This window comes from Amborella trichopoda, chromosome 7 (assembly GCF_054954075.1).
Source record: "Amborella trichopoda isolate Santa Cruz 75 chromosome 7, AtrichopodaSantaCruz75HAP2 v2.0, whole genome shotgun sequence".
Classification (NCBI taxonomy): Eukaryota; Viridiplantae; Streptophyta; class Magnoliopsida; order Amborellales; family Amborellaceae; genus Amborella; species Amborella trichopoda.
The window spans coordinates 34,157,902-34,182,997 of NC_142342.1; the positions used below are offsets into that span (position 1 = coordinate 34,157,902).

Consider the following 25,096-nt stretch of genomic DNA (forward strand, 5'->3'; position numbering starts at 1 on the left):
TACTATAATTTACAATAAACTCAAACAAGAGTGTGGACAAAACAAGCTAAAAGGGCATAAAAGGAAAAATAAAGGTCCCAACACCTGATAATTTACCTGATCAGGATCCAAAGCCCGAAATTTAGATCCTATCTGGATTCTGTTATGGATCCAAAATTCAGATCTAGATCTAAAATGTAGATATGAGTAGTATTCGGGTCGGATTTGGGTATAGGTGGATCCGATTTGGATCCTACCTAGTTTTTAAAATAATATATATTATTATATCTATAAACACACACACACACACATATGTATATATAATTATTTTAACTTTATAATAAACAAAATTGAAACTAATCCAGATCTGGATTCAAATATGGATCCCATAGTTTTAAATCCCGATCTAGTTCTGAATATTCTATATCCAATCCAGATTTGGATGGATCCAGATCTGATCCAATCCAATCCAAGAAATTCTCAAGCCTACTACCCCCCTCACCTAGTAGGAATAGCAATTGACCAATTTTATCTATCTTCCACCATTCTCCCATGCATATAATTTCCACGCAGGATTTGCACAAGTATGTGCCAACGGTGACTCTCTTTACAGCTCTTTTTGGTTTAACCAATAAATACAATTAAGGGATTGTCTACAAATAGGCCATTTATCTTTTGTAAATGGATGTCACAATCATTTTTGTCTCTTAAAATTCAAAATGGATGGTTGTAAGAATGTCATTGAAGGGTGCGGTTTGTATAGAGCCTAGGCTCTAAACAATCAAATTAGAGCGTACCTTCAAATAGTATCGAGAAATATGGCTTCAATACTGGAAATCTTTTTGATAGCCTTAAAATATATTTCCATCTTTATTTATAAAGTTTAAAATTTAAAAAATAGTGTAGATCGAGAGATCTATGAAAACTTGAAAATCTTGAAAATTGATGGTCCAAAAGTGTGTTACAAAATACACTATTTTCAAAACTTGAAATCCATTTTTTTTCTCATGTCCATGCATCTTGATGTCGAGATGATAAATTTGAAGATATTTGGGCATCAAAACAATCTCTTCTAGTGAAATTATTGAGGTAGGTTCGAATTTGATTGTTTAGAGCCTCAGCTCTATATAAACTTTCCCCTCATTGAATAGATACAAAGTTCTAAAAAAAAAAAAAAATTTCTCAGACTTCGTGACCCACTCCAAGCCATCCAATTTGATATGAAATGAGTATGAATGATTGTGACCTCCATGTCCTAAAGATAAATGGTTTCTTTGCATACAATCCCCGCAATTAATGCTAGTTTTGTAAGACACTGTTGCAGGAACTATTATGCAATTCGAATGTCTTTATTTAAACCCCACCCCTTTACTCTTCAGATGATAAATTCATTTAGCCTCAACGAAAATTGTTTCTTTTTCCTTGAGTAGCATTTAATGCTATACACCTGCTCAGTGAATCCAAACTCAGCTTTGAGCTTTGGATCTTGACTTTGGATATGTGGCCTCTTCGAGTTCTTTCTTGTGATTTCTTCAAGCTACACCCATTTCGCAACATATTTCGAAAACCTTACAACGGCACTCCACCAATTTCTTAGCATGCTAAGAGATTAAGCACCTTTTAAACCATTTCCAAGTATGACTGTTTCTGCTGGCAGATGAGGACTATGAACGCAATTTTCTATTGCATGAATGCCAACAGCTCCATGGGCATCACCCATCGTCCTGCATATTGATTAAAAGTGTTTATGCTGCAAAATTTGGGCGAATGGCTGGTCGACCACTTTGCCTGGCTTTGCTCCTAAGCTACGTCGATTAGAAATAGAGATGGTTCCTATTGAATTATAGTCTGTAAGAGGGTTGATTGTAAAATGGCCCCTCTTTTATGGACTACTGGCCTCGCTAGCTCGCGGTCCATTAGAACTGAAAATACGGACGAAAGCGCACTGGAAAATCGATTTCGAGCAAGATGGGGAGAGATTTGCAAAAGGTTTTGGGAAAAAAATCCAAACTATATTTAGCTAAGAGTGCAAAATAAAAAAAAAAGAAGTAAAAAAAGAGAGAAAATTGCTGAAAACCCCCTAAAATATACTTTCTAGACACTCTATCCCCACCCTAAACTTTCGTCACTTCTTTTTCTCAAAAACTATATTTTCTAACTAATACCCTCCAACCTAAAAAAAATATAAATAAAGACAAAATTGCCCCCTCTTTTTAACTTTTATGTTAAAAAGGGCATTTGCGTAGGCAGTCCAGTAGCAGTCCGACATTTTGTGACCGTCGATCTGGCGTTTGCGTAGGCAATCCGGCATTTTATGGGCGCGGTTTGGTGTTTTACGTACTGTAATAAAATCACTTTGATGTTTTGATACAGTTGTCCGACAATGTATGTGTGAGGTCCGGCAATATGTTTACTGTAATGTGGGCAGTTTGGCGATTTGAAGTAGTGCTCTGGCAACTTACTGGAATGGGGTCAGTCCGGCGTTTGCAATGTGCGGTTCGGCATGTGTTTTCGGAATGATGTTAAGTCCGACGTTTCATAGCTTCACTCCGGCGTTATGGTCGATCTATCCGGCACTAGGATGATGCAATCTGGTAATATCTTACTCGCAGTCTGGTGTTACAAAACTTCGCTCTGGTGATTTTACTATTGGAGATATAAGTCTGGCATTTCATGGTCTCGGTCCGGTATTTTAGATACATGAGTAGGGCGGTCCAGTGTTAGTAGTCTACGGTCCGGTGTATCACTGTCTAAATAAGCAGTCCGGTATTGTAGAAATGCAATATGGCATATGTCGTAAGTCTGGCAAATAACAACCACGGTCTGGTGAAAGTATTATTGGGGTCCGTTGAAATGATTTGTTTGTACGATGAAGGTACGGGAAGGGGTATTTTCATTAAAAAAGATATCACTTTTTGAGTTGGGGGGGTATTAGTTAGAAAATATGGTTTTTGAGAAAAAGAAGTGAGGAAAGTTTAGGGCGGGGGTAGAGTGTCTAGAAAGTATATTTTAAGGGGTTTTCAACAATTTTCCCAAAGAAAAACTTATAGTGGCCTACTTAGGAAGCCGGGTCCACAAGTTTAGTACCCGGAGTCAAGACCTAGTTAGATCTTGGACTAATGCATTGACTTCCACTATTCTTTGGGAATCCACTAGCTGAGACTCAGTTGAATTGGACATAGTTTTGAGTTATATTTTGCCAAAGGAGGTGAGGGTCTACAGTTAGACGTGATAATCTAGGGCACCTCCGGTTAAACATGATTCGCTATTTCAATATGTATTAGTTTAGGGTTGAAGCTTGGGTCAGGCCTAATGGACCCTTGGGGTGATCTAAGGCCTGCGAGAGTAGGAATTAGGGTTAGGGTTTAGAGGTAGATAAGGCCCATCAGTCGAGTATTCAAAGAGATAGTGTTTTGCCAAAAATATTAAAAAAAAACCTCTAAAACATGAAGCACATGGGTTGATTATAGGCAAAAATGGTCAATAAGGTCTCCATTGAGGTGACGGCCAAATCTGGACCGTCCATCTTTGCGCATGGATGCTTCGGCCACATGTGAGACTAAGTGGCTCGCCCACAGCCTAGGTAGGCTCATGTAGAGAGGTGGGCTCGAGACGGCGGTTTCCTATCACTTGTCCCCACTTGCTTGTTGAAAAATTTCTAGACTGTTGGAGGGGCTTTTATAGTAGTTTTTATTGTTAAATGGACCGCTCACTAGAGTTTTTAGTTACTATCTTAATAAAATGGGTCCATTTTGAGGTCTAGGCCTAAATAAGGTTGGTTAAGGGTGATTAGTTCCAAATCCAGGCTTAGGGTCCCTAATTTAGGCTTAAGTCCAATTGACAAAGTGTTATGGGTAAGCATGGGCTGATTAGGCAGGTCTCTAATCTAATTAAGTAGGTTTTAACTCTTTTAGGTAGGTTTAATGGGTAGGGAATTTGTAAGGCTCCTAAGGGAGTTTAGGCTTTAACTAAGTGGGTTTAGGTGTTTAGTTGAGTTTAATTAAATAGATTTAGATTAATTATGGAGTATGGTTGGGAATATGGAGTGGACTTGGGTGCCCTAGTGTGGTGCAATCCCTAGAGTGATTTGGGCTAGGAATGTGGCTTTTGGTGAGGCAAAAGTGGGGTTTTGGTCTGGGATTGTTCTGAGAGGGGTTCTAGTCGGGTTATACTTTTTAGGGATTCTAGTTTCCTAGAATTCTTATTGTTAAAAAAAGTGTCTACAATTGCCCTCTTTGTTACTTGTGCTGTATAATTTGGGGTGAGGTAGGTAGCAAAGAAGTAGAAATATGAGGTACAGATTTAAAGAAAAGTGAGTTTGAAAATAGTTTTGAATTAGAGTAATCACTCGAACGATTAACAACAATTGGTTAGAGGAGCCCGGTCAGAGAGGCCCATCTTTGGGACCTGGAAGACTTCAACTTAGCCCAGGCTTTGGGTTGATCGTTGAGAGTTCCATGGTTGATGCACCTTTGATCATGGTGTCAGTTTTCAAAGTAACAAAGTTTAGTGCAAAAAAGAGTTTGAAAATGATCTAAGAAAGAAGGGAAAGAATTTCTGGCTAACTGGATATCAATCCCCTTCTACCTAAGGTTGAGTCTATAAGGTTTAGAGTTTGGACTTACATAGTTGGATGTGGTGTTCAAAATCGATTTCGAGATGGTATGAAGCTCTAGGCTGATTGTCTGAGTTTGTGGTTGATTTGCAGCCTTAGGCGTCCCCCTAGAGTCGGTTAGTCTTTGGCATGATTCAGTCATCATGACAGATGCTAATCCGACTCCATCATTTTAGAAAATCATTTTGAATAAATAATTTGAACTCATGGAGAATTTCAAAACATACAAACTACATGCCAGTGCCAGGTTACGATTTTATATAGCGAATCAGAGTTTTTGAAAAACGACAAAAAACTATGACAACAAAGAAAAGCATATGAATTTCAAAACTTTGACAGGAAACAAGATAAATTTTGAAAATTTTTCCAAGAACAGTGAAAAACAAGCCTCTTAAAGGGCATATATGAATTATTTACTATTAAAATTGCCATTTTTGGTATAAGAAAGTTTCCATAAACATCAGGGGGATCATTAAGACCAATTTGGAACCCTTCTTCTTGGTTTTTTGTCTCTCTTTTCCTCTTTGTAAGGATTTTTATAGAGTCTAAATGTCACTTATTTGCTATTCACCATTGGGCGATGTTGTTCCCAAGGCCGAGACTGGTTCTAGCTAGGATAGAAATGTGTGGTGCGCATGTAAGATCATGCCTATTAGTCTAGATTTGGCCTTGATCACTGAGTTATGTCTTTGGTTCATATTAGTGATTAACTCTATTCCTTTGCCATGTGATGAGGTCACTCCCTACCTAGAGGATGTGAGGGGTGAGCCCCTTCTGGTGCTTATGAACGCGATTACCTGACACTCGTAGACATGCCCTTCTTTGTGATTCGGGATTAGGGTAAGGACATGATTCATCTAAGGACATTAGAAATAAGCATGGAGGTGGAGAGAAACTTCCAAAGTAGAGAGTATAGCAAAGTGAGAGTGGTCGATTACCGCGTTGGTCGATCAATCAAGGTCGTTGGACCTTCACGTCGACCTAAGGGGTTGAGAGAGAGAGTAGTGGCCAAGGAGATGAAGAGCCTAGTCGGCCTATGACCATAGCGGCTCATAAAGCTAGCAGAGGTGAGGAGGATGCACCTGTTGGAGAGCAAGGACACGCAGTAGAGCTGAGTCGAGAGAGTCAGAGGCATCTGAGCTAGTGGTTTCCAAGTCTAGGGAATCAGAGTTGTCGGAGTCTGCTTTGGAGTCTAGAGGTTGAGAGGCATTAGAGCTTGTATTCATAGACTCGAGGGGATCGGAGGCAGCAGAGACTGCAGTAGAGTACTAGTAGAGGAGGAGGTGATCGACAAGTCAAAGATGACCACATCAAACGATGATGAAGCAGTTGACATGGTCAACCGAGAGGAAAGAGCTGCAACGAAGATGGAGAGGGCTCGAGATGCTAAGGGAGCAAGCCATGATTGAGGAGGAGCCTAAGATATTCAGGGAGGAGATAGGTCTAGCCACTGATTTTGGGGACCTTTCATTGACAGAGGAGCATAGTCTATTAGACATCTTGGGCAACATGTTTGGACAATTTCTATTCCCAAACTGCTAGAGAGGATGGGCACGATCAATGGTATTATGGGCAACAAGGGATCGGGGGTATCTAGAGTAGGAGTAGCATGGGCTCCAATGATCCTTGCATGGCTATAATGCTACCTTCATTAGGTCTCCTTAGAGAAGACGTATTTCCTAGGAGGGTGTTAGATACTGCTTTAGGGACTTACCCGCTCTGCTTAAGTTCCATATTTTCCTTTTCATCTTATTTTGACAGGTCAAGTTCTCACTTTGTTCCTGGAACTTATTTCTCATTTCATTCTAGGTATGGGCATGAGAGCACATTGCAATTCCCCACCCGACTCTGGGATGACTAGAGTCATAGTTTGCCTCCATATACAATTGGACCTTTGGTATATGGGAGATTGATAAGGTGCATTCAATATCTTTCTACTCCCTCTTTCAGGGCACACTATACATATGGGAGGTGAGTTGTAGACTTGTGAGATGTTCTTTCTCTTCGAGTCATCTACTAGGTAAGAGTCTTTTTAACTATTTTTATTTGTTCTTCTTCCTTCTTCATATTGACTGGATTCTCATGAGAGTCGACTATGCTCCCCCAATTTATTCAAAGTCTTCGAGGAACTTCTGTATGACTACCCATTTGATATACATGGATACTGTATAGGCCTATCATATGGAGGAGAGTTTGTCATTAGTTTGGCTTCTTCAAGTCTATCTTAGAGTTTACGCATACTTAGTAGCCACCAAGGATTTGCATGACTGATCGGGCATCTCACCTGACTAATATGCACTCTTAGATCAATGAAAATGTAGGGATGCCAAAGTTGTTGGAGATGAGAATGAAGAGGGGATACCCCTGTCCAAGTATGAGGAGAGGTGCAAGATTGCCTCGAGGGATATCGCTCCCCTGACTATTCATGGAGAGGACGTGGCTCGCCAGCTAGGGATTACTAGATCAAGGTAGAGAGAAGATCAACAATTTCACAAGACTGTCATTCTTTTCCGAGCTTGCCACAAGGAGGGGATTCATTCTAAGGACATTCACAGAGGTCGAGTGTAAGGAGGCATCACGGATGAGAGCGACAATGATAGCAGAGCTTGAGAGCCTGCACTGGGCATATGAGGAGGTCACAAAGGCGAGGGAGGTGTTAACAGTTGAAGAGGGGATACCCCTAACAAAGCACAATGTGAGAGCCGCGGCAGAGTCAGAGTGCGATGTTATGAGAGCTGAACTAGACAAAGTAGGATCAACACTAGTTCCTCTGTCAGTCATTTCGAGTTTTCCTAGGCTAGCACCAACTGTTGCAGGGGATTCTGAGAGAGAGCTGCAGAGACTTCGAGAGACTATTGCCCGCATTCATTAAGAGTAGGAAATTGCTCTTTCTACTTCATTTCTTACTTCTTACTTTCTTTTTACTGCTTTTGCTAACATGGACGTTTCCTAGGTTGTCTTATTCTTTCCATAGGACTTGCATAAGAAGCAACTCTATGACGCTCTGGAGAGAATAGCAGATATCGAGCATAGATTGACCCTTCTTAGTGGCTATCTGGAGGAGGCATGAGGTGATCCTACCTATGCGTTAGCAATTCCTCGAATGCGGCAGCCATGCCCAACTTTGGCTCCATCACAAATGTTAGAGTGAAGAGGACTCCAGATGAATTTGTCAGAGGGTAGAGAAGTATAGAGAGTTGAACAGGCGTGTTTTAGCAGCTTCTGAGGCCCATGAGGATTTGTCAGAGGATGGAGGAGCATAGAGACTTGAGCAGCCATGTTTTAGCTGCTTCTGAGGCCCATGAGGATTTAGGGTTACGACAGATGTGACCCTCTATTATTGTCTTTTTTCTTTTTTCTTTTTCATATTTTATCTTTTGTTTTTATTTTTCTTTTACATATATGAAAGTTGTGCTTGTGAACATTTATGTATACATCTTTATCATGTCTTTTTGCGGTACTACATTTTTTTTTCACTTTTTGTTTCATCCCACATTTCAACTTATGCTTGATCACAACTTCTTCTTTCCACATTGTGAGTGGGTGATGTGCAACAGTCTAGTTATTTTTGTGCGTGCATTTGAATGAAACATGTTTGCCTCATTTTTGCCTCAAGGTATCTAGGCAAGCAAAAGAAAGCTCCCACACTAGTCAATGTCATAATTGGTGAGGCTTATCCATCTCCAATGCATGGTAGTTGACAATTATACTAATACAACTATGGAGTGCCTGACCAGTTTCACGCCCTCTTGATAGGCTTTGGAGGTTGGCTTTGGAAATCAAAGCTAGACGGACTAATAACTTTACCTATTGTAGTAGTGGAGGGAATCCCTTTCTATTTTAAAAATAGTCATTTGAAAAATTCTTTTGTAAAGTAATTTTTTCATTCTAGTAGAATTTCAAAAATATTTTTACCACATGTTGCATATTTGGTGGTGATTTTAATTATTATCTGTTTTGTCCTTGTTTTAGTGATTATGAATTGGGCTTACCTGCGAGTTCGCGAGGGAAGCTGAAAGTATGCCTTGTTATCACAAAGTTCTAGAGGAGTTCTCTGGATTCCAACGGGTTTCGTATTGGAGAGCATCTGACATTGCCCCTAGGCTCGAGGAAATTTCCTCAGATTTTCCAAATGATGTTTCCTTTGATCTTTCCTGAGGATGGTTTAGTTAGGAATCTTTGAGGATTTTGAGAGGTCTCTTGTCCCTGTCTGTGATAGTTTAGTTAGAAATCTTTGAGAATTTTAGGGGGTCTCTTGTCTCAGTCTATGATTGTTAAGGTGTTATGCACTTTCTAAAGGCTGCATGTACATTTATCGTTATGTTCCTCACGTGTCCGTTTCTTTTCCAGATTTTCCCTTGGGATTTTGGGTCATAATTCCTGTACTTGGTTGTTTCCATTATGGCCTTTATTTTTGATGAATTCTTCGCCCCATAGTGTTTTACCAGTATGTTATCTCCTTTCTAACTTGTGGTGATCATTTAACTTCTCACCACATTCGACATCTTATATATATAGGTCTTATTATGGGTAATATCTTTAGAGGTACATTGCATTGAGGATGATTTTATAGGAATTACTTGCTTGCGCTTGAGTCACTATAAATACCCTTCCTAATTAGGCTTGAATTTTCCTAATGGGTGCAGATTTGTAACATAGTGAAAGATTTTCTTAAGTACTGAGTCCCCAACTCTAAACTGTTAGGGAATGACCTTCCTTTGATATACTCTCACAATCCTACAGTTGTAGGCTAAAATGTTTTGTGTAGCTCATGGTCATCTTTCATCGAGAGTGTTTAAGGCGACGTGCTTTTGCTTTCTCCTTTATATTATTTCTCTATGAGCGAGCACTCCAAGAAATTTATGAGTTATCCCAAAAATTTTGCACATCCTTGCTACTTTTTTATTTTTGAAGTTGGTCTCACTATCAGTAATGACTAACTTTAGGACTCTGAATCTAAATATGATTTTGTTCTTTATGAAACGGGCAACATATTGTCCTTTGATCTTGGTAAATGATATGGCTTCTATAGATTTTGTGAAGTACTTATGGCTATCAAAATGTATCGATGGTCATTTGAGTTTTTTGGAGTGATCATTCTGACAATATCAAGACCCCATATGGCGAAAGGTTATATGAGTGGTATTGAGTTAAGTGACATCGATGATGCATGGATGAGGTCCCCATATAATTGATATTTGGGATGTCTTTTGATGAATTTCCAACAGTCATATGCCATAGTGGTCCAATTGCATCCTTGACGCCTGGATAGTTGTCCCAACATGTCCTCCCATGTTACACACTATTAGAACCAATGTTCGAAAGAGCGAATCAGGCCGACTAGTCGGTCCTGGTCTGATCCCATTAGTCAGATCGATTCCTACTAAATCGGCCGATTAGTGTCAAGATTTTTACTAAAAAAATGTAATTTGGGTAAAAAATTCCAAAAATAATTGTAAAAGGAGTTTAAAATTTACATGTATTGTTTTTTTATATTGTCACATAAAATAAGAGGCAAAAAAATATTATAAGCATAATTGGGTTTCAGAGAAAAGTTTTAAGCACCTGAAGCAATACTTTTTCAATGAACTAGTAATTGAAGGAGATTACATAATATTACACAAACTTGATACCTACCGCTGAGCTATCCAAGAAAAAAGAAAATGTATTGACCTATTTATTTAGCCAAAAAAAAAAGGTAGGACAACTTCAACACAATGATCACACTTTGGCCGCATACTAATAGAAATTGAACCCCGAATGAAGATACCATCAATTGTATTGATAAAATAAACCTAATAAAATGATTGACACATGTTGTTTGTATGAAAGACCGACTGCCTTTGATATAAGGATACTATCATCATTCCTAGCAGTTAGATAAGAAATCGGTAGGCAAGCCGTAATGTTAAAGAAATTTTTTCTTTGACTTTGAGGGTAGTTAAAAGTATGCCTCCTAGTCACCCAATTTGCATTTAATGGGCTAGGGGTGATTGTGACCATACTGTACAAACAGTACATACTTTTATTGTAATACTTAAATAAGGAATATATATATATATATATATATATATATATATATATATATATATATATATATATAAGGGTGGTCCTAAACAATCAAATTACGACACAACTCAAAAATTCACTAGAAAAGGTTGTTTCGATGCTAAAAAATCCTCAAATCGATCATGTCGACCTCAAGATATATAAACATGAGAAAACTGGATTTCTTGTCTCGAAAATAGTGCGTCATGTAAGGCATTTTCTAGACCGTTAATTTTCAAGTATTCATAAATATGCTCAATCTAAATTATTTTTCAAACTTTAAATTTTATAATTAGATATAGAAATAAAATTTCAGACCATCACAGAGATTTGTAGTGTTGAAACAAGGTCTTTTGACACCATTTGATCGTGCGCCTTACTTTGATTGTCTAGGGCTTCAGCCTTATAAAAACCACATCCCTTAAAACCCATAAAGGAAAATGTTTATTTCAGGGCGATGCCCATAACAATTAACTTGACGTGCACCTCAAAAATCCAATAGAAAAGGTTATTTCGATGCCCAAAAATCCTCAAATCGATCATCTTGACCTCAAGATGTATGGACATGAGAAAAAACGGATTCCCAGTCTTGAAAATAGTCCATCTTGTAATGTATTTTTAGACCGTTAAAAAAATCAACTAAGTCCTACTATGCGTGAGGTGCTTTGAGGCCGAGGATTACCAAGTGGCGCTCACAATACAAGTTTGAGACCAAACAGCTGAGAAAACAATGAGAACATGGTGATTTTTAGATACTAAGGTCAAAAGACACAAAGTTTTGCCTTTACGATCTTCGACATCCACTTTTCAATCTGAAATGGGGTTTTCATAAGCAAGAATTTAAAAATCAATCTATTGTTGAAACAAGAAAGCAAGTGAGATTGATAGGGCATAATTTCAAAAAACTTGGACTCCTCTATTTAATTGCAGTCCGAAAATAGTGAAGGGCGGTTTGACTTTTAACTACGGCTTATAAATTTCGGTCAGAGATTTCAAATTAAAATTAATTTGAAATAGTCCCAAATTCACTCATAAAAATAGGGTAGGCTCCGGTTAAGTTTATGTTTGATCAAACATAAGAAATCAATGGAGCTTCACAATTAGATTTTTTTTTTGGGTAGTTCAATAGGCAAGGGGTCCCCTATATGTAGTAGGAATGGAATACAACTCAAGATATCTTGTTGTGGTACCCCACCACCCTGATCACCTATCCTTGAGTCCATTCCATCACAATTAGTTCTTAAGACTCCCTAAAACAGTTTTGAGTTGGTTTGAAGTACCATTTCAACCAATCACAATCAATATAAGTTTGGTATTCCCTTTTAGAAATGTAATTTTCTTTGCAATCTATATAGTATACAGTATATGTTTGTTGTTTTGAGTACTTAGACCGTCTATCCACCATTTACACATATCAATGTCCTTATGGGCCAAAAAGTGGTAAAGCAGCTTCTACCATTAGTTTTGATAAGTACAGGCGGTGTATGGCCAGTTTGAGTACTTCTAACAATTTCACATGAAGTATTGTATACTGACCCTTGGCTTTAATGGCAAAAAGAGATTTTATCCATCTAATCTATTTTGTTGAATCAATTTCATTTATTTGTTCTTTTTTAACAGAAAATAAGTTTATCTTGGAGGATGCCCTCAGTGGTCATAGAGAGTAAGATTGACAAGAATGGCTAATCTATCATTTAGATGGTGCTTTTGATAAGAGACATTCCTTTTCTTTTCCCTTTTTTGGTAGTTTTAGGATTAGGGCAGTAGCAACTATGGGGCTGAGACAGAGATTCAAAGCCTCATGCTACTAAGCCATAGGAAAAACTTAAGGGTGTCGTGCAAAACAAGAAAAAAAGATAAAAGGATATAATTTTTATTTTCAATGACAGAAATGAAGGCCCTAGTACATTACCATATTTTCAAGTACTACATGTTTATCCCTACTCTAACCTCTGCACAATGTTCAAAAAGTTCAAAGTTTAATGAAGTGAGTTGTAAAGAAATCTCCAGTGCTGTTTTACTGATATACAGAAAAACATTCTCATGAGACATGTTATTATCCTTTTATTGCTCCTCCCATAAGCAATATCAACAGAGGGAGTTTTAATACATATTAGCAACATGTGCAATGCATCAACTGATAAGATTTTAGCTCACAATTGAATGTCCTAGACGAATTTTTACAACCTAGACGATGCCTCCATACAAGTTACCTCTTTAATTTGTCGTCCCCGTCTACTGGTCACTTGTTTGGATCTCGGTTGAGTACCGTGTAATGGGGCTATGTCCGACAAAGAGGGCGACATGTCCCAAGAGCTTATCCTTTCTCGAGAAGGTGGTGCCACATGAGCACTGCCACTTCAGATCACCACAATGCTTCTCGTGCGTCCTCAGATCAGATAGAACCGAGAACTTCTTTCTGTTACATCTATTGCAAACATACATTTTAGGGCAGTGGCTCCTCTTGTAGTGATTTTTCACACAAATCATGGACTTCAAAGGCTGGAATTTAACATGCTTCTTGTTCCACCTACAACCTTCTTGTGGGCAAGAGAACTTCCTAGGAATGTTCATGAGAGAAGGGGAGGGGTCCCTTTGCTCCCCCATGGATGAGGGCTTGGTTAAGGCAGCATTAGACTTGTATTCATCCCCATGAGCCCTCATATGCATCCTCAAATTGGCATCTCTCTTGAATCCCTTGCCACATATGTGACAATAGTGTGTGTACTCTGCCAATAAATCATCTGCATCTAACTCTATAATGGCATAGGAGGACAACATATCTCTAATCTCTCCTAATCTACCCCCTCCATCGCCCTCAGATCTGAACCCTCTAATCTTGTTCTTATTGTTACTAACTGCACCATTGCTACCATAAACACCACTGTCATAATTTCTACTAGAATTACTTATCTTACCACTATTGACACTATTATCAAGCTCTTCACCAATAATTCCATTATGGTTAGGGAATTCTCTAGGGGGAGGACCATGAGTTGGGTTCATGTGCATATCTACCTGGTTCATATTAGACATAGGGGGTTGTAATTCACCATTAGCAGGAACTTGGAAGATGGTGTTGGTGTTCAAGGCAAATTGTTGGCAAGCGAACATCATCGATGATGCGGTGGCCATGAGTTCCTGTATGGCAGTGCTCATGCCGACTGCAACGACTGGAGCCGCCTCCTGATCACCTGGCGAAAAGATGAGGTCGACTAAGGCCTGGACCTGGTGAACCTTCTCCTTTAAGATGCCTAAGTTGAATAGAAGGGTCTCAGGGTGGTGGTATTGGTGTTCCCTCCGTAATCCTGATGAAGTTCCATGGTCCTGAATGCTCCTTGGTAAACCTGTACATAGGCCTATATGAGAGGAAGATGGTGCTCCTTCCACCATAGACATGGGAGCACCCGCACAATTTTGATTGCCACCTCCTCCATTATTAACACCACCACCACCACGGTTGTGTTGTGGTGGTGGTGCAAAGTAAGATGGGGTGGTGGTGGTGGTGGTGTTTGAGATCATGTCCCTTCTGGTGAAGCTTCTTCTCCTTTCTCTCTATCTTCACCTTCTTGATCGATGGATGATCATGAATCACAATGTCACCATGGCTAAAAAGCTTACTCCATCCTCACTTTAAAATGTGGTATGAATGGATGACTTGGTCTCTCTTGGAACTCTAGCAGAGTGGGGGGTTTGGCTTCATGTGCGCATGACGCTTACTTGAGAGTTGAGAGGGGGGAGCGTTGAAGATTCACACAATTGGATCGGTACATTAATTTAAAATAAGGACTGAGTTATTGGACCCATTTGTTACTTTCGAAAGTTGGCTAATAAAATTACATAAAAAAAAAAAAACCCTCTTTCTTTTCTCTCTCTCATATGCACACGAGTGGATCCAGCATTAAAAAAAAAGTTATTGGATCCGTTTGCTCCCTTTCGAGTTAAAATAACTCTTTTAGGGCGTAAGTAAGGGTGCCAATAGGCTGGGCCCGGTTAGCCTTGACCTTGGCCTGGCCTTTGTCCTTTAGATTTGGCTCAGGCCCAGCCTCAACCCTTTTAGAATCATACTAGGTTAAAAATAAATTAAAAAAAAAAAAAGAAAAAAAGAAAGAGGGCCGGATCCAGCCAAAACGAGCAGGCTCTCAGGCTATGGTTTATAGCCCAAACTCTACTTTTTTAATGCCGATCGGACTAGGTTAGGATGCCCGGCCCATTCTCGGCCCTAAAACTGGTCTACAAAACTCTCTCTCTCTCTCTTGGTGATCGTGGTACAAACGAGAGAGAGAGAAGAAGTCAAAATCTTCGAAGAAGCATGAACCCCAGTTCCGACCTCCCCCGAAAGTTACCAAATCTTGACAGGTCAACTTTCAGGCAACAGTTTATAGCCCAGACTATACGATTTTTATGCGGATTGGGCGGGGCATCCCGGGCTAAGATGCCCGGCCCATTGCCAGCCCTAGATCCTAATACGAGAGAGAGAGAGAGGAAGTCAAAATCTTGGAAGAAGCATGCAACCCCAGTTCCGTCCTCCCCAGGAAGTGACCGAACTTTGACGCTCAACTCAAAGGAAAAAGAAAATAAAAAAATAAAAGGCATAGTTGAATTGCGATTCTTTTGAGGCATGACAAACAAGATTTGTTAATTCAGCCATGACTTGATTTATTCAATTGTGGGGGCCACCTTTTTAAACTCTCGATTGCCTTACCCTACGTCAAGGAGATGCATATGTAACACCATTCATTTCATTATAGAGAGGGAGCAATGAGAAGTCTTCATGTAGAGAGAGTGCGCAATAAGCAGGGCTCGCAATTCGGTCGGGTCGACTAGAATAGGTCCTGGTCTGGGTCTGGGTCCATGTTGTGGACCCTACAGGTTTGGTCCCTTTTCAAGTCATGTGGACCCAACTAAGATTAGGTCTGGTTCCAGGACTGGGTTGGACCCTATCGGGTTGGCTCTAAGTCTGATTGAGGTAGACTTGACCGACCCGACCTAGCGTAGTATAAAATTATAAAATATATATTAATACATTATAAAAAATATTTTGTTTATTTTTTTATTTTCTGAACTTAGGTCTAGTTCCAAGTCGGGTCGGATCTAGGTCCAAATGACTTGGACCCGACTTAGGTCCGGGTCCAACTCACTTGGACCCGACCCGAGCCTAGGTCCATGTGGAACTAATCGGGTCAGGTTCGCGTGCCGATCGACCCAGACTGACTCGACCCATTGCCACCCTGCCTATGAGATATCTTTCTTTGGAGAAAGAGAGAGAGAGAGAGAGAGAGAGAGCAATGAGAAATCATGTTTTGAAGAGAGAGAGACCTATCATGAATCATTTTTAAGGTTGTCTAAATTTGTTGTTCAGTTTAGTATTGAGTTGCTTATTCTTCTTCGTGTTTATGCATCCCTCCCATGACGTGGATAAGCACGCGTGTCTAACCATTTCAATTCAATTTAATCACTCTCTAAGCTCCATTATTATCCATCAATTCAATTTAATCGCTCTCTCTCATCCTATGTTAGGTGGAACCTCTATTTCTTAGCCATGGCATCTTCTTTTGCGGGTCCAAATTATGGATAGAGTAGTTGACTATTCTAACTTACATAGGCCAACAATGTGTATTTATTATGGAAGGGAGGAGAGTGGAATCAAATTAATTCATCACTAACTGCCACCAAATAGTTTCCTTATAATTAGCCACAATTAAAGTCTAGTATAGATAGCACCTTAATTTTCCATGATCTACTCTAGGGCTGGCAGTGCCCAGCTCGGCCTGGCCTGGCGTGATGGGCCCGGGCGCTAAAAAAGTAGGTCCTTGGCTACAAACTGCGGCCCGAGGGCCGGGTTAGGGCTAGCGTCGGCCCTGCCCTCTTTTTGTCATGTTCTCTTTTATTTTTTTCTCTTGTCTTTGGCCCGTGCCTAGGTTGCTCCTATGGGGCAAGGGTCAGGGCTGAGCAAAGGTTGGCCTGGACCGTTTCCACCCTCTCAAGTAAATAAAAAAATTCATGAATCTATTTTCAATGAAATAAAAAACTTCGATATATTCATTTGCAAATTAATTCTATTTTTGATGCTCCCGTGTTTTGTCTTTCATCTTTTCTTCTTTGTTTCAACATTCGAAGGTCAAGTCTCCTTACTTGACTATAAGGCTTGGAGTGGTTTTTATGGCTCATGAAGTGTCACACTTGTTCACAAATTACAATAGTAATCATGTCAAGTCACTCATCCGAACATCTATCTTATATGTGAAGGGAATCTATAAATGTAAGTGTCATTGCTTAGGGTAAGTTTTCAGGAGAAATAAAGTTGGAATGGAATACTTGGAGTCATTTTTTCTTACAACACTTCGAATTGAGAACAAGCATCTTGAATATAGAGAAAATTACGTATGGGGACAGTGCTTAATGAATACATTTTCTAGGTCAATTACTATGACCGTCCCTCTTTTCACCGCCTTTTTCTTTTTACACAACTGTCCTGCAATTACAACACCGGATGGGGGAAATACATATGTTTTCGAATGTTTTTTTATAACTATTTACTCCTGTGGGAGTATATTATGTATTTTCTCTCTCGACGAAAATCTATGCTAAGGATACTTTTTAGATCTCAAATTTTGGGGATATAAACTCTACAACCTATAAAATAATTTACACAGAAACAATTTTAGGAATAAAATCTCTATGTACTAAAAAAAATAATGCCTCTCTAATGTGCTTAAAAAATAATGCCTCAAGATTAAATAGAGACCGTCCAATTTTTTAATGGCTAGAGCTAAGCACCAAAGAATTCAACATTCAATTTTTTTCATCTAAAACTAATCATCTAGTGATTGCTTCATGGTTCACAAAATTTTAGACTAAAAATATAAATGTAGTTAGCTATTTTTACATGGGAAATAGATGCACAACGTGACCACATAAGCACACTATATGCAATATATAAAAAATATTTGAAAACATGTGTATTTCCCTCCTGCCCGGTGCTGTAATTGCCGAACAGGCCGGCAGCTGTGGAAAAAAAAGGGCCGCTGAAGGGCAAGGGGAGGGAGGGGTCACAGTAATTTTTGCAGAAAATGTACTCATTTGATAATAAATGGGTGGAAAATTGTTCATCTCTACACATTACCCGTAAGAGATGAAATACATAACAGTCTACACATTTAGTAGTATTCCAACTCAAGATCAGTCTTTTTCTTAGCATTGAAATTTAAATAATATAGGTAAGTTGTTAAATTGCTCATCTCTTATGTGTAATTTGATAAATTTGTCTTTTTTCTTTTCTCAAGTTTGTACCAATTCTTTTACTTAGCTTAGCAAGGGACAAGTCCAAGTAACTCGGCCAAGTCTTAGGACTCGGCTAAGTTTTCAAACGCTATTGTTAGGATATTTTAAGTTGATAAACTAGTTGATATTTATATAGTAGCTAGAGATCTTTGTACTATAAGTTTTCTTATTGAAAACCTTGAGAATATTTTTTTTCTTATTTTTAAAGAAAAGGTTACTTCTCAAGCCCTTTTTTTTTTTTTCTTGGATATTTAATCTCTAGGTTGAAGAGTTATGTAATTTTAGGTTCCAAAAAATACTGCTAAATCAGATTTCACTCCAAAAAATACTGCTAAATCAGATTTCACCTGAGAAAGAATATCCATGGCATACTCCCACAAGAATGGCTAAGTGATATTAAATATCTCTACGTATGTGCATCTTCAGGGAGATTGTGTATAGGGTCTGGCATTAGGCCAGGCAACCAGGCCCAGCCCGATCTTAAAAAAAAAAGGGCCTAGATTACAAATGTGGCCTGTGGGCCAGGCGAAGGCCAACTATCGTGACGCAAGGACCGAGCCGGGCCGGCCAGGGCCATGGCCACAACAGGGTCGGCCATGTCTAGCCCAGTTTTTTTCCTATATGTTTTTTGAGTGTATTGGGCCCCGTCCCGCCCAGCCCAAATAGGGTCAGGGCTGGGCCTAAGCCTGGCCTTTTTGGCCCCTTCAAAGCTGGGCCAAGCTAAGGCCAGTCCTATAGGGATTAGGGCCAAGGTTGACTCGGCCTAGGCCCAACCCATTGGCAGCCCTAAATTTATATGCGCATCTATCGTTTGTGTGTTTGTGCGTTGGAGAAGTGTCATAACGGGAGCAAAATTCTCTAAGTATGGAGGGAATATAAAATATGAATGCATATAAACGTCAGTGCTTAAGAGAGAGCGGTGAACACAAGCAAAGAATGCGAGAAGATACAAAGTTATGGAATAAAAAGTTGAAAATCGAGTCTTGATTGTACAATGGATTTTAATTGTCTTTCTTCGCAAGAAATAAAACAAAAATTAACATCCATCACATAGAGAACAAGCCAAATAACAACCAAAAGTCGGCCAAACTGCATGAGCAACCCTGTCAATGATTTTTCTCTCTTGTTGTCACGCTTTAGATGTGACACCATGCATAATAGTTTTGAAACTTGGACACCATTTTTTAAAAAAAAAAAAAACTTTTCTTCTTGAAATCTCATAAAAAAAAAATGCTTATTGCCATTTGAAATCTCACCTCTGTCTTTTTTAAATACTGTATGTGCATAAAGTATTTAAAATTCCTTTTTTTTATAGGAAAAATTTATAAAAAAGGGCTGTAACCTGGTGCTGGTCCTACCTACGCAGGGTCCAGAGAGGGGTGAGCTGGAAATGGTCCTAACCTTTGGGCTTTTATGCACAAAGTGACCACTTATAGGATTCGAAACCTCGCTCTTGCACTAGCTACCTAAGCCTTTTACTGTCACACCAAGCAATGATCCGTTTATAGGAAAAGTTTACACATGGTTGTAAATAAGGTGCACCTCAAAAATCCTATAGAAGGGAGTGTTCCGACATTAAAGAACCCTACAGTTGATCACCTCGACCTCGAGATGTATGGACATGAAGAGAAAAAAAAGAATTCTAAGTCCAAAAAATAATGCACTTGTATGAAGTTATATGGATTGACTATCTTCAAGATTTTCAAATGTTTATTAATCTACTACCATTTACTATAAAATTTGTTTATACAAGGTTGCAAATAGATTTTCAAGTGTTTATTAACCTCCACTTAGTATATGCACTACAAAGTACATCAAGCTCCAAAGTAGTATATAGCTTTGAACCAAAGCTTATCCAACATATAGGTAGCAACACACACAAATGACATACACTACTCCGTGACTCTTTATAGTGCCAACTTATTATGGGCCTTGAGCTTATATCCCAATTTTCATAAACGCTCTAGGTACAAGTCCAATTAGAAAAAGTATCACTTCTACATTGGTATAGGTGAATTTATCAACGGGTGTCCCTGTACATAAAACACCTCTATTGATACCAGCATATAGACGTCATTAAGAGCATAGCTCAACCTACTTTTATGCAAGTCATCACTAGCTTATCCATTGTATGGATCTATATGGAATGGGTGCTTACAAATAAATTATTCATATCTAGTGATCAAACTAACTATATGAACAACTTGTTTTTACCACATTAAATCTCCATCTATTGGTGTGATAAAAGATATAGATTGGGTTTCCACTATTGATGGTTGCTCAATGGACTTTAGTCTCATTCTATTTGAGATCTGATTGATGTCTTTCCATGCAAGTCCTTTTGTCAAGGGATTGGCTAAATTTTCTTTTGACCTTACAAATTCTAAACTTACCACTCCATCTTTTGTCAATAGTTAGATGGAGCTATACGTGCTTCAATATGGCTAGATCTGTCAATATATATATATATATATATATATATATATATATATATATATATATATATATATATATATATATATATATACGAAAACACTACGTAATGCCTATAGGTGAAAATGAACAGTGATTTCACCTGTGCTCATCACCGTCCAAAGTTCATTGCATGGTCATAGTTGTCCAGTAGTGCTTTATTTTTTAATTCTTTTTTCTATAAATCGAAATAATCTAAAATTTAGATGATATGTTCATCAAAAATAGGAGAATCTAATAAAAATATAAAAAAATAATTCAAAAAATATAAATCGATCAAAATACCCTTGACAATTTATGGGGGTATTTTGATCGATTTATATTTTTCGAAATATTTTTTTTATATTTTTATTAGATGCACCTCACTAAGATGCACATACTCTTCAAATTTCAGATCATTCCGATTTATATAAAAAAATTAAAAATGAAACACTACCGGACAATCGTAATCGTGTTATGAACTTTGGATGGTGATGAGCATCGATGAAATCACTATTCATTTTCACCTATAGGCGTAGTATTTTCCAAGATATATATATATATATATATATATATATATATATATATAGGAGAATATGAGTGTGTTCATCAAAAATAAGATAATCTAATAAAAATATAAAATAAAATAAAAAAAATCGTAAAATATAAATTAACCAAAATACCCCTAAAAATTTATGGGGGTATTTTGATCAATTTATATTTTGTGAAATATTTTATTAATATTTTTATTAGGTGCGCCTCACTAAGATGTACACATGCTCCAAATTTTAGATCATTCCGATTTATAGAAAATACAATGAAAAATAAAACACTACCGAACAACTGTGATTGTGCGATGAACTTTGGACGGTGATGAGCATAAGAGAAATCACTGTATATATATATATATATATAGAAAAGACTACGCAACTCCTATCGGTGAAAATGAACAGTGATTTTTCCTATGCTCATCACCGTCCGAAGTTCTTCGCACGATCACAGTTGTCCGGTAGTGTTTTAATTTTAATTTTTCTTTTTATAAATCAGAATGATCTAAAATTTGGAGTGCATATTCATAAAAAATATGAGAATCTAATAAAAATATAAAAAAAATAATTCACAAAATATAAATTGACCAAAATACCCCTAAAAATTAACGGGGGTATTTTGATCAATTTATTTTTTGATTGAAATATATTTTTCATATTTTCATTAGGTGCGCCTCGCGAAGATGCATACACGCCCCAAATTTCATATCATTCTAATTTATAAAAAAAAACAATGAAATTTGAAACACTACCGGACAATCGTGACCGTACAAATGTTATTTTGCTTAGTATGGTCCACGAGGGACCACATTCCCATTGAGTTCATGTTTCATTATATCAAAATATTTATTACAAGTACTCATAAGGCCTTTAATGGCCACACTCAGCCAATAATATTGGGGGTTATCTTTTGAGAGTCTTGGTGATTTAAATGTATAAAAGAAAGAGACACGCCCCATGTACGAGGAGATTTTGAATTTTATGAAATAAAGAAAGTTTTCTTTGGAGAGAGAGAGGTCCTTTGTGGGTGTTGCTTCTTCTCTTGAGTTTGGTTCCTGCCGGAATACTCACATCTGCACGTTTTTTTTTTTTTTTTTTCTGATTTCTTCACGACTTTTATGTCTCTCTTAAACGCAATTAATTTTTGCGGGTGGTATTCACCGGTAAATTTTATTCTGCATTCACAAGGCAGACTAGAATTGATGACTACAATATCTACCATTTCAACCAATGTCCAGTTCTTTTTCTCAGCTAAACCATTATGTCAAGGGGTGCATGAAGCAGTGACTTAGTGGATAATAATGTTGTTTTGACAAACATTTGAAAACTTCTTTTGTAAATATTCCCACCCCCCATCTCCCCACCAATTTCTCAAAATTTAATTTTCCTCTCAAGCTGATTTTAAATTTTGACTTTGTAAACTTTAAATTTATCAAATGCCTCGTCTTTGTTCCTTAACAACTAAACATATGTATATTGAGAGAAGTCATCAATGAATGTGACCCTCTAGTTAGGACATTATTTAGGTCACGTATATCACTTTTGTACAAGCCCTAATAATTCAGTATTCCTCTCCATTGAAGGGAAATGCTTTATTATTACACATTTATCATCAGATACATCATCGTATTCAAGGATTTAGCCTGACTTAACCATGGTTTTGATTTAAGCAAACTTCAAGTGACCTAATCTAGCATGTCATAAATTTGAAATACTCATAATATAAGCATAAGAGTTCTTCATTTCATTACTCAGAGTTCGAACAACCCATTAAACGTGTACTCTTTGCCAACAAAAACACTTCACTTGGTTAAAATGATCTTATCAGATCCAATGACCATATGAAAACTATACTTAATAAGCAAATAACCTAACACCAGGTTCCCCCTCATTTTTGACACACAAAACTTGTTCCCCAAAGTGAGAATCTTACCTGAACTGAATTTCAAGTCCAATGTGTATTTACTAAACATCCTTGCCAAGGCTTGGGTTTCCAATTTGACTGAGTTCCCATCCTCCACAGGCTCGTAGATTCTTAAAATATTCCCAGTTGTTATGAATATGGATGATAGCACTAGTGTCTACGCACCAATCAAAATTATTCTCAATTAAATTGACTGAGTGATCATAGCCACAAATCTTACTTTTTTGGTGCTTGAGTTCGCTTGGTTTAAGGTCTTTACAACCCTCTTCTAATGTTAGCACTCCTTAATGTAGTGCCTTGGTTTTACACATAGGTAACTGACCCCTTTCTTTTTAGACTTTTTGTCTTTAGAGATGTTGTTTTGCTGCTTGGAAAAGAAAAGCATCTCGTTAGGATCCTTGTCCTCGGACTTGTGCTTTACAAGGCTTGTCTTGGATTGAAAGTCCCTTACCAACTAATTTTTATGGCTACTTCTTTTATTTTCCAAAGCCTATTCTCTTCCTCAATACAAAGATAGTGTTGAAGTTGAGCAAGCTCAACATTAACTTTCTTGTGTTTCATTTGCCTTCGGTATTCTCCATGATAGGGGTCACTTGGAAAGCGTCACTCATTGATAACCTGTAACTTATATATTTAGTATAGACCTATTTTTAGTAAATTTAAAGTCAATGTAATTGAAAATAAAGAATCTTTAGTAACTTGATTCTTCGTGCTTATATTTGATCTCTAACTCCTTACGTACTTCTTTTGTTATGGATAAATACGCATACATGTCGAAGATGGGGTCTATGAGGGCATTGAGGACATATATGAAGTTATCCTTCCGTCTACTTTTGAAGAAGTTTGGATTTCTCTCATTGTTGTTCTTGTTTCGTTGTCTCTCCTTCGACTTGCAATATAGTCTTAGTAAGCATAAGTTAATAAGATCTTTCGTTGCCACCTCTGAAAGTTTAACCTATCAAAGCAGTCGGTATTCACAACTTTGAAAGATGTCATGTTTCACTTGAGATATTGTCTTGAATTGCTAGAAATGAGAGGGTACGAAAAGGGGAGAAATAAGAAACAAAGGATGTTACAATCTCTCTTATTCCAAGAGCGATATATCAGCCTCTCAAAACAATTTTTTCCCTTACTGATATGAATCAGTATGCATCTAAGTTGCTATGAGGAAAATTTGTCTTCAGGATACATGGGAGTAGAGGATTGAGGAAAATTTCTCACCAATACAAGTACATAAGTATTGCAAGATCAAGAGCTGCAAAGTGGCATCCTTCTATAAAGAGAAAATTCTCGCAAAATAGTTTGAAAAAAATAAAACTTTGTTGTTAAAGTTGTATACAAAACTAGAGGAAACAAGGTCCTAGCTATATAGATATGAAGTGCTTTTTCACTACTCCGCGTGACTACAAAGTCAAGAATTGTCTCTCATTGTTTATGATGCTAAATCTGACAGACTGGGAATGAAGATCTATCGGATCTAACACCTTAAACGAAGGAAAATGACATGGAAATAAAATGGTAAAGAAAGTGGGACAAACCAAATTCAGATCTGAGGCCAGATATACCAGAAAACGAGCAGATCTACTCTCAGCACTGTGGCAGTGCCAACATGATCCAAGACATTATAAAACACAATTTTAAGCAAATGAATTTTCTCTTTGAGTTTTTCTCTCGGATTTTCTCTTCTGCAGCTCTATTAAGGGTTTTTCTCGCTCTCCTCAGGTTTTAATCTCTCTTCCCCTCAAAATGCCACGAAAAGAGGGTTTATAGGGATCAAAATCCGTTGGGAAGGATATCCTCCTGCAATAAACAAATCCTCCCAGTCAAAAATACCATTTTGGGGAGGCAGATTTGAGTGGCACGGGTTGTGTTGCCTGGGCGGCATGCCCTGTGTCCGCCAAGGCTGAGCAGCACGGGTCGTATCGCCTGCACGTGCAAACCAAAAATTCTCCAAATTGAAAATTTTCTTTTCAGGTGTGTTCCTTAGCCTCTTGTGAACCTACTAGAAAACATTTGGGTCAAAACGAATTTTTTTTTTTGCTATTTTTAATGATTTTTTTGGTAAAACAGGGTGTTTACATAAATCTGGGTCAAAACAGGGTTTTCTGCAGGGTTCTGGGCAGGCAGACTGGTTTCGGGTCACAAGATAGGTTGTGTGAACTATGGATTTGGGTTTTCTAAGTTAAGTATGACCCTAAAGGTTCAAGAAACTACATAATTTGTTAGATTTAAAATGGGGTGTCTACA

General features: G+C 38.0%; 1 protein-coding gene across 1 annotated transcript; it reads right to left on the minus strand.

The window, feature by feature from the left end:
• Positions 1-12,686: 12,686 nt before the first annotated feature.
• On the minus strand, positions 12,687-14,414 carry LOC18432941 (C2H2 and C2HC zinc fingers superfamily protein). The gene has a single exon (XM_006843040.3). It carries the CDS (start codon positions 14,162-14,164, stop codon positions 12,878-12,880), a length of 1,287 nt encoding a protein of 428 aa, XP_006843103.1. The 5' UTR covers positions 14,165-14,414; the 3' UTR covers positions 12,687-12,877.
• Positions 14,415-25,096: the final 10,682 nt, after the last annotated feature.

Excerpts from the sequence above, each read along its gene's own strand:
- LOC18432941 (XM_006843040.3), bottom strand. The coding sequence starts at position 14,164 with ATGATCTCAAACACCACCACCACCACCACCCCATCTTACTTTGCACCA.